The sequence below is a fragment of the Morone saxatilis genome, unplaced genomic scaffold (genome assembly GCF_004916995.1).
Source record: "Morone saxatilis isolate NCDOM2014 unplaced genomic scaffold, NCSU_SB_2.0 Contig16, whole genome shotgun sequence".
Classification (NCBI taxonomy): Eukaryota; Metazoa; Chordata; class Actinopteri; family Moronidae; genus Morone; species Morone saxatilis.
Genome location: NW_023339718.1, coordinates 4257642 through 4268614, shown reverse-complemented (window position 1 = coordinate 4268614; position 10973 = coordinate 4257642). Strand labels below are relative to the sequence as shown.

General features: G+C 39.8%; 1 protein-coding gene across 1 annotated transcript in view; it reads left to right on the top strand.

Annotated features, from left to right (window-relative positions):
* The first annotated feature begins 1316 nt into the window (after positions 1 to 1316).
* rimbp2 (RIMS binding protein 2) overlaps positions 1317 to 10973 on the top strand; it is a 35782-nt gene continuing 26125 nt past the window's right edge. Inside the window, exons 1-3 of the mRNA XM_035658162.1 lie at positions 1317 to 2434; positions 6253 to 6303; positions 9980 to 10184. Coding sequence (XP_035514055.1) covers positions 2333 to 2434; positions 6253 to 6303; positions 9980 to 10184 — 358 coding nt within the window. The 5' untranslated portion in view covers positions 1317 to 2332. The remainder of the gene's footprint in view (positions 2435 to 6252; positions 6304 to 9979; positions 10185 to 10973) is intronic.

The window sequence follows — 10973 nt, the reverse complement described above, 5'->3', positions numbered from 1 at the left end:
TGAATATATGAATTGTTGCCTTAGAATTTAATCTAAAGACACTGATAGACAGGGCCATTAATGTTGATCACAGGTTTCGCTGCCACCATAGTTTCTCCTTCTTGCTTGGAAGAGGAGGGTGAAGTGAGGGAGTTGCAATCTGCAACTGCTAGATGCCACAAAATCCTAAATACTGGTCCTTTAAGTAATTCAAAAATAAATAAACAGCTTGTTATAAAGGTAAAGAGAGCAATAAATCCACACATTATCTACTGTATATCCATTTGTTGAACACTATATCTGACAATTTTCTAACACTGAACAAAGAGGGTGGAGGCTCATTAAACTTTGGGTTGGTGGGAGAAAATGTGCACACAAGGAAACCTGAAGAGTACACTGTAAAAATGTTTAATTTAATTTTCTTCTTTAAAAATCATGAAATAGTGAAAATTCTATAATTTATTAAATATTTTTTTTTACAGATTTGTTTCTAAAACTCAAAGTAACAGTAAATTACCTCAACAAAGGATTATTATTAGGTCGGCGAAACCTTCTCAATATTTTGACTTTCATTTCAATTCATTATTTTGAGCAAGATTCTTATTATAATGACTTCTGAATCCCTTTTTCCCGTCACATTGTTGGAAATGGGCTTGCATACTTAGGGGGAGCTAGAGAATAATTGAGAAAGACAGGAACTAAAAAGGCTAAAAATCAGTGCAGGATGGTGTGAAAACCAAACTTAAAGAAGACTGTAGTACAGCTGCACTCTCAAACTCTTTGCTCCCTGCTTGTTCTGTCTGCACAGGTGAAGTCTGAGTATGCCAAGCTCAAAGAGACCCTTGGTGCTGTGACGCAGGAGAGAGATTTAGCCCTGTGGGAGAGGAACCAGCTCCAAGACAAACTGGAGAACCTAGAGCAGGTGCTCAAGGTGAGGAAAGGGAAGACTTGACCCCCTTGCTATCTGCCCAATACTGTGTGCATTTCAAGTCCTCGTAGTCCGTCTATCCCGGGATCCTAATTCGGGTGTTTTTTATTTTATTTTATGGAGCCTCACCCTTTGCCAGTACCCCTTCTCCTACCTGTGCTACACTGCCTCCATCTGGTTCTCTTCAGCTATACTGTCTAATGTCCCTGACATGTCTGTTGCCTTCCAGTGTCGTGTTGGGAGGTCTGACCAGGAGCTGTGAAAGAGTAGAAGCTTGGAGCAGTCTGCCCCCCCTTTCCTTTCCTTTCCTTTCCTATTCCGCCCTTTCATGTCGTCCTACCCTCCCTGACTTGTCCCTCCCCGCCTTCCCCATCCCCTCTCCCCCCTGCTAGATTTATAAGGTATCACTGCTATGTCCGTCTGTTAGGGAGCAGTCCTGTTCAGTCCCATTGCTGAATGCTTTCTGTCCACCTCAGTGGCTGTGCTTATCTCTCCCTATATCCGTGGGCTGCTTACCAGACATATGAATGGTCACCTGGCTATACGACCACAGCATTGTGGAATGTGATTTTTGCATGAGGCAGGACAAAGAGTTTGGCTTTATGATGACGGGAAGCGGCAGACAGAGAGACTTGGGGGTCACCCTTCATGATGATAATGTCACCTACAAGTTTGATGACATTACCTATCTTAGACCTTAATCTTTACTGGCATGAAAATGTCATTTGCTTCTTTTCACCTGACAAATATTCACATATATAGCGGGAACAGTGATGTGACTGGATGACATGAGCATATTGTGCTATGAAGAGCCAAGCATTCAGTCCCTTGTATTGTATGGCTTCTTTTGTTGTTATGGATGACCACAGACAAGTGAGCACGCTACGGAGTTTGCTCACCCTTTTCATGTAACGTAAAACCCTGTATTGATCACACAAAGACAACATCGCTGAGGACAGCTTTTCAAACAGTCCCAGTAACCAGACTTCTAACAGGTATTGTGTTACCTAAAGGGGGCAGCAAACCTAACTGTGGATTGATGTTAGTCTTTTTGTTCACACAGCAAAGCATCTCAAGTCCTCATCCATAAGCACCTTTTGTGCAAAATTTGATCTGATCTCTCCTCGCAGATCATTCAACATAAACTGTCCTCACATGGTGTTTGCTGTGGCATAGTTTATGTCTTTCCTGTTTTTTAAGGGTTTAAAGGTCAGTACACTGTTAACCAGCCTCTGTATGTGTGATGTGTGTGCACATGTAACACCTGTGTTGTCTCTGACTGTGGGGTAGAAGACTGGAGATGCATTTTGTATTTGGCTCAGTGCCGTTGGATTTTAGTTCCACTAACAGCAGCCCTCTCTATGCTCCCCCCCTCCATAATCCTCCCCTCCGGCTCTCCACCCCTGCACCCCCTGCGGACAGCATATGCGCGAGGCTGCGGAGCGGAGGCAGCAGCTAGAGTTGGAGCATGAGCAGGCCTTGGCTGTACTCAATGCAAAGCAGCAGGAGATTGACCTTCTTCAGAAGGTAAGGAAACTCAGGTTGTTAACAGTCTACCTCTCGATGCGGATTTGTAGCTAATCTTTTCTGATTTGTGACATTATGGAGGATGAAACACATGTATATACCTGCCAACACATTCTGGTGTTTGATTTCACCAATTACACTGTATTTATGACAGAAGACAACATTTTATTGTCTGTAAACATGTCAAATGTTATAAAAACTGTATATTTCTGTGTCGCCTGTGGAGAAAATCCCCAGACCCCCTTAAATAATTACACAATTTTATGATTTGTTAAGTAAGATTAAACCTTATAAACTTTGTGAAACCCTGTCTACAATGAATTCTTAATTATTTGGGCCTTCTTGTGAATTTGGCAAATCTTATACAATTATTCCTGTTTCTTTCTTTGTGTAAAACAAACATTGTGTCTGTTTGTCCCAGTGTGTTGGCTGCTCTATGTCTCGATAAATTGTATTGCTTGTTAACGGCACATAAAAGTCAGTACAGCGCACACCGTCGCACGCAGTTATTTCTTAGACAGCTTTGTTGACTGGCATCTCTTTGAGCATTCATGGCACAGAATAGAAGGTATCAGTAACTCGAGGCTGTCTGTATCTGTGCTAATCAGCCTAGATTTTGACTTCCTCCTGACTAGGTGTAAAACCAACTTAGCTTAAGACCAGGCATAAGCCCTGTTGGTGCAACCGGCCGCAGAGGTTTGGGCTTTTTTTGTTTGCCCGTGTCATGGGTCAGAGAGCTTTTTGCTGAGCACTGATGTGACACATACAGTCCAACAAAGGTGACTGTATTATAGAGAGCAGGGGAGAGAATAGTGCTCTCTGTAGGCTACAGCACTCACCTCTCTCTTCATTTTGATCACTGCCACTACTAGAGCTCTCCCAGTGCATCCTCTTAACCCCATCCTTCAGCTGTCTATCACTCTCCAAACCCTGAGTGCTTAACATTTCAAGAGCACTCCTCTTGTTTGTTACAAGCAAGCAAATCAAACATTCAAACCCCAGAGTAGATATGACACTTTTTCGGAGGCTTGCTTAAACAAAAAATGCTGGGCCAGGCCATTTGATGGTCGGCCTCCCTCCTCTGTGCACTGGAGCCGACTGTAACGTCAAAGCGAGCCCAGCAATGGCTGAGATTGCTGATAGTGTGAACGTGATAGGAATTGTCACCAATGCCTTCTCTTGAAACTGTGTGTACCCCAGTGTTGCTGTTGCTGCAGTGTTGCTCTAACTTCACAGTCAGCCTTTCACAGCCAGAGTTCTCAGCTTTTTTCTCTCATTAACAGAAGCTCATTACTGCCTTATCTTGCTTCAGACACTGGCCGCTCTCTGCATTCTCCTAAATTAATTGCCTGCAAAGTAGATTTATGAAATTGTAAAAGTCCACAGATGCTCTCACATTCATGTGAAACACTTGTTTTTCTCAACAGATGTTTTTAGTTCCCATAAGAAAAATGGCGTGTATTCATGCTACGTTTCTATACAGTTCAATGCTTCTATAATACCCAAACCTTATTCCCCTTGAATGCACAAGCCTCCTCAACTCATTATGGATGGATTTTAAATTGGTTCACAATGATGCTTGTTTGCACAGAGCCTTAGATATTGCTTAAATAACCATTCAAACATACATGCTGGCAACATGTTTATGGTTCGAATGAGCATCTACAGAAGGTAATAATAACATAAAGAGAAATAATTGCAGACTTACAGTGCAATATGTTGTAGCAAAAAGAGGTTTACATATATAAGGGGTCTCCTACTCAGCGGCCAGGTTGTCCTTTCCTAGGAGGGGCACTTGTGGGGCACACACCCTGTATTCCTGAGGGTGGCAGCTTTCTACGGGTGCATTTAACGCCATGACAAATCAAAAGTTCACGTCGCTTGAAACTGTCTCTGCTGCAGCTCTTTTAGCTTTGGAAAGAGCCATGTGGGTGTCAGGTGTGCTGTGAAGAGTGCTGTGGGTGTTGCATGCTAAATGTGAAAGAGGGTGAGACGAGAAGATCGATGCCACCTCATACATCTGTCCTTTTTAGATATACATCCAGATATACATTCAGCATATTCAACAGACAGACATGAGAGTAGGATTGATCTTCTCATCGAACTCTCAGCCACAACGAGGGTATGGGGCATTTCCCAAAATGTCAGTTTCACTTCCTTTTACATGTGAATGGACTGCTTACACAGCATGGACACAGGAAGGCTCAGTTACATTAAGTGTCCCAGTAACAGATACAGTGAACCAACACACACATAGCAGGACTTCCCCTCGTGGTGTGCAGCTATCATTGATACATCTATGAGTTTCCTGCTATGTCTGCTGTGCAACCAGTCTATTAAGACCCAGTTTGAGCTCTAGATAATCCGCCTACAGATAGTTTATAGAGTGTTTGTAACATTTCACCTGTTTCGCTTTGTCTGTAGATGTTTAACAGATTGAGTATATGTGACAATCCATAAACACACCCGAACCAAACCTTAACCACAGTGGCGTCGTATCAGAGAACAGTTTTATTTGTGAAACAGTTGAATTGTTAAATAATAAGCTGTTGAAATGTTACAAATACTACTACTATACTACTATAAACTGACGTGCTATACAAATAAAGTGGTACCAATTAACTGATTAGGGATGCATGATAATTATCGAGGGAATGGGAGGTCATTACAAAAAATCCTGATAATTAAATTACAGCACAGTCCAAAATTATAATAATCATTTATTTAAATAGTTTTAAGCAAAATGATTGATGGGCTCTATGACATCCAAAGTATATTTGTGGAGTTTTTTGATGAACTTTACTAGAACAAATAATATAACATGAAAATAACATTTGAAGAGTCAAACAACAATAATAAAATAATAATAAACTAAACTTTAAAAACTAAATTTTTAAATACAAATAATAAATAAATAAAAATAATTTATCAGTTATCTAATAATCAGGCATAAAAAGCAAATCCATATTGTGCATCCCTAATTTCTTTATTGGGGAAAACCAAAGATCAAACATGTATCTGTGGGTCAGATGTAAATCCTCCTCCGGCCGTCTCTGCCCCCCAGGCTGGTAGTCTGAGGACCCCTGCTGTAGATGTGGTCAAGCAACTGGTCTTTACTTCTGGTAAAAGCAGTAAACTGGCTAACGAACGCTTCCTTGAACATAAAAACCATCGACATATAAAAGATGGACGTTGCATCTCTGAGTGTACAAAAAAGAAGCCAAAATATCCTGCAGACAGCTGCTGCCATCTTGCGCTGGTGACATCATTCGGAGGTTGGTGCCACGGTATCAAAGTCCGCCCACACAACCAGCCGAGTCAATCTCAAGCAGGGCTCAGCTCGCAATCATGACATGAAACCCCCTTTTTATAGCTTCAAATAGCTGATTAAAACTGAGCTTCTCAGACAAATAAACACTTAACACATGAACAAACATCAGTGTATTTTGATTTTTCTTAATTTGCTAACATGGAGGCAGTGGGCTTTATGACCTGTACTGCAACCAGCCACCAAGGGGCGATAGAGATGTTTTGGCTTCACTTTAGGAGAGCTGTCCCGTCGTCCATCTTTATATTTGTCGATGATAAAAAACCTATAATAAAGAAGGTGAAAATGGTGTAAGAAAAGCCACAGTATCCTGAGCGTTAAGTGTAATAAGGTTACATCCTCCATCGTAGTGTTAGTGGCTTTCTTTCCAACCATTTTCACCCTGAGCAACAATGAATGTTTGTAATCGCCTCTCATTGGTGTTTTAAACTGAAACTAAACTGCTCTATAAATGAAAGTGAACTGAAACACTGCACCCTGTGTTTCCCAGGCTCAGGTTGAGGCTAAAAAGGAACATGAAGGCGCTGTCCATCTGTTAGAGGTGAGCGTCTGGACTCTTGGGGTTGGTGGTGGTGGTGGTGGGGGTGGGGGTTTGACTATGTGTATTTATGTGGTTGCTTCTGGAGGATAGGGGGTTAGTCAGCCCCGGGGCAGACCTGTGTATACCTAGAGCCATTTCCTCCTCACTAGATGAGCCTTTATTTTTAGTTCTCATGCTTTAAAATATGAATCCTGGGCTGAGATTATACATTTATTTTCACAATACTGTTAGATTTACTTGTGAAGTGCACATTTAAACTTGTGTGAATAGCCTTTCTTTTTTCCAAAAGGTGAATAAATCATAAACAACAAAATGCTTTCAAAGATGTGTATGAGTGATCACATGTGTAATTGTGTTTTATTTCTTTCCTACATCTCTTTTTACTGAATGGGTGTGTGTTTATGCTTATACAGAACCACTTGGACAGCATGCAGGTATTTCAGAATTGTTTTTATTTATTTACCTGATATTTATATATATATTTATTTTATTACACCTTTCCCAGTATAGTCAGTAGGGTATACAGTACCCCTCATGTTTACTTTGGCCCTGGAAGTACAAACAGAATTATTCATCACGATCTAAGTGTTGTATTGATGATGAACACGATTTAATATACGAATGGTACTCAGAAGGTAACAGGTGACATTCATCAGTTAAGAACTAATCTGATGTGTGATTTTTGCTTTTTGGTTTTCAGAAATATTCAGGGCTGCTTCTTTTCTTGGGCTTTACTACCCACTCAGCTCTGTTTCACATTTCCCATCAAAGCAAACTCACAAGCGGGAGGGCTTTTTGAAAGTCTGGAACATGACTGACAGCATAAACTGGAGGTCTTTCTGACTTGATCATAAAGAAATATTCAGCCGCACTCGCTTAACAATTGATGAAAAGATTCTGCTCGTAAAGTCAAGTTTCAGAATATGGATCGACTTCAATTAAAGACGAAAGCCCGGGGCCTCACTGACCGACCTCAATTCCACATAATCAAAGCCCATCAACACATTGAGGCGAGCAAATTTAACTTTATAAAAGCAAACACGTGTTCAAAGTGTGTGTTTTTTAGATGTGAACAACAAAATTATGATGAGTGAATGCAGAAAATCTATTTAATTAGTAAACTGCATAAAAAAAGTCTTTATGTATTATAGATATTTTACAATTAAACGCTTTTCATCTAGAGTGCTTAAATTTAATTTTGCATCTATATATTGATGCATATAGTGGATTTTAGCTTTTGTATTGCCACCAAAGGATCACATTGCCAAACAGTGACGAATGTGATCCTTTCCCGTTGTAGCATTGCATGTATGTTATCAAGCATGTGTTTTTAAAAACTGTCTCCTTGCCATACAGCTGAGAACTGTATGATGCTATTACGACTAATACCTCTTAATTTACTAATTTCTATTTCGCAAATGCAGGACTTCCTTCGTCGTCTGTCTGCTAACAGCATGTCCTATCCAGCAACAAGCTGTCTGCATGAAATGGATTTAACAGAACAGCATAGGCAGTACTGTGGTGGCCGGGGGGGGGGGCGTTACTGTGTTATGGGCAGTGCTATAAAATTCCAACGGTAGCTTCAGTGAGCATCTCTGGTTGAGACTGTCGTCAGAAGTGATTGTTTTTTCAACTTGAGAAATCATGCTCAAGCACCTGGAATTTCTTTTTATACCTGCCCAAAACAATACCTTTTTCACAGCAGCCATTTTGGCATGAAACTGAAGGGAGAACACAGGTGTTACCAGCGATACTAATTCATTCCAGGTGAGCCAAAATGCACAATAGGAGCACCTGAATGGATCTGAACCTTAATTAGTATCACTGGTAACACCTGGGTTTACCCTACTATTGAATGTGAAAACGGCTGCTGTGAAAAGGGTCTGTTTTGTTTGGTTTATCAGTGTTAGTTTGTGCAATGAAGAGTCCTGCTCTTAAAGTATACGACTGATGTTATTTTATGTTTGAAAATTGAAAAGACCACTACCAACAATATTTACGCTCCCCATAACATATTATATATTTTCTAGGGACGCACCAATACCACTTTTTTCAGACCAAATAAAAAGATTCAAGGATATTTTTTGGTCCTTTTACAAAGCAAGGTAGAATATAGTTTATTTTTTATGCTGCTAAAAAATATATGATGAACTGTTGAGGAAGAATTTAACAGTCTCACAGCCTGAGGGAAGAAGCTGCCTCTAAGTCTGGTGGTACGACAGCTTCCGAGTATTGATATAAGAACTTAATAATAGGGTTGAGCGGGTACAGATAATGTATTTTAAGTATGGGTATCAAAAAATGTGTCAATATGTGTATTGTTGTAGCAACTTTCATTAAAAAAAACTTGTTCTGTAGATGTAAATATTATCTAATTCTTCAAAAACATTGCTCTGAAGCTCAATTTTGAGATAGTTTTCTAATAAATATAGTGATTTCTGATCAACCTGTGTCAGTTTCAGACTTGTGGTTTGTTTTAAGTAACTTTTAAGTAAGGCTGTGAATACAGATAGTTTAGTTGGTGGAACAGATACAGATAATAGTGTAACCACTAACTTGCAACTTGACTTCACTTGGACGTTTGACATGAAAATACTTGATACCTTCCCACAATTCAGTTGGTTAAACAGATAATAACTTCAGATTTTGACTTTCAGATGTTCTTTACTTGCTAATGTTGCTTAGAATATCTCCAAACTCATGACATTGCCTCTCCTCCACCTACCTGCGCAACTAACGAGACGTTACGTAACATCATGCTGCCGTAAAGTTGTATGGGGTGCGGCATCGGAGAAGCATTAGGATTACAGTTACTAACATAGGAGTGCATCAGTACCGATACCTCATACTGGTTTTGGTATTGGTGCATCTGGTAAAAAAAAAGTAATTTCCAAAAGCAGCTATAGTTTTTAGCAATCATTTCTCAAACAGGAAATAAATAGTATGCTGTAAATAGTGAATCAGCTGCGGATTAATACACATTTGGTGCTCTAGTGAGTATTTGCAGCAGCAGGGTGGTGTACTATATGTGGGATTGACTTAAAATAAACATGTCAGCCACAGTAACACTGATGTGTCTTTAATAGTTTTTGGACGGCAGAGCTCTGTGGCACAGAGCAATAAGATATATAAATAAGACTTTGGCTACAGAGACAACACTAAAATTAAATTAATGTTGGTTTTGGTCTTTCCAAGGGATTACCTAATGAGAAAATTGTAGAATACCATCAGTCTCATCCTCTAAGACACTGTGCAGTTTGGATATGCTTACTACTTTGAGGCAATAGGCTTTTTATTTCCAGTATTATTAGTATTAACTGTAGTTGTGCATGTGTATTTGTATACTACACTATCAGTAGTAGTTAGTCATTTCCAGAAGTTTTTCTCTGTAATGACTGATCCACATGTCGACAGTAAATGTCATTCCATGTTCTATTTGTGTGTAGACAGTAGACGTATATCATTATATACGTAGCTACTGTACATACAGTATGTGTGTACTTTCTATGTGCACAATGTTCAGTCCTGCATCCTGTGGTTTCCTTATTTTGTTGTTCTGTTTTCCTTTGTTTCCCATCCTTTTCTCCCCCTGTCTGTCTTTCTTTCTGTCTGTCCCATCTCTCTCTTTCTGTCTCTCACTCCTCTCTTGCTGACGTTCCTCCCTCACCGTCATCAGGCCAAAGTTCGCGAGCTGGAGGAAAAATGTCGGACTCAGAGTGAGCAGTTCAACCTCCTGTCAAAAGAGCTGGAGAAGTTCCGGCTCCAGGCCGGGAAGTTCGATATCCTCAGCACTGAACCCTTAACTTTATGTGAATCTCCTGGGTCGCCCAACAAATCCCTGTCACAGCTCCTTAATGGACTGGCTGCCCCCATAGGAAAAGGTATGTCTACGATCATATTGAAGTTTTACTCTAATATTACTTATAGGTCATATATTATTATTTAAAGATCCACTCCGGACATGTATTAAGACATATATACAAATGGTCTGCTTGGAATAATAATGTGTTTCTGCAAAATAATGAATGATATTCCTAGTCGAATAGTTGTCAAAGTTTATGATATTAATTGAATTTCTTTAAATATCAGCTGTCTGTTTAATGATAACATAAAAATCACGATTGATTCTGAGTTTGTTAGAACAACCAGCAAGAAGAATGAACATTTAGTTAATTTATTTCAACACAGTATAACTTCACACTTCTTGTTCAAAACATGGAATAAAAAACTTCCAATTTCACAAAAACAAACACTTGCAGACTTATTAATATGATGTAGAACGTTACTTACAAATCGACTCGCTACAAACTACTTCCTCCACCTGAACATGCCGTAACTAGTCTTTGTCGGAGCCGCTATAAAACACTTGACGTCCGATGGTGTCGGAGGTTGCGTTCGATCCTGTTGTCACAGCCACTCTAAGGCTGCTGAGCCCGGATACATTGACACGTTTTTTGTTTTTCTGCGAATATCCAACTTGTAAAAAGTACGTCTAAGACTCTTCTCATCAACAAACATTCTCAGTGTATATGCACTGGTGGATCATGCTGTATAAGTGTCATACTGGACCAGGATTGACTTCCGAAAGTATTTGTGATGTCACAAATCATGCTCATAGGCCTCGCCCCTTAAAAATCTGATTTTTTGTGAGTACAGAGAAACTTTCCACT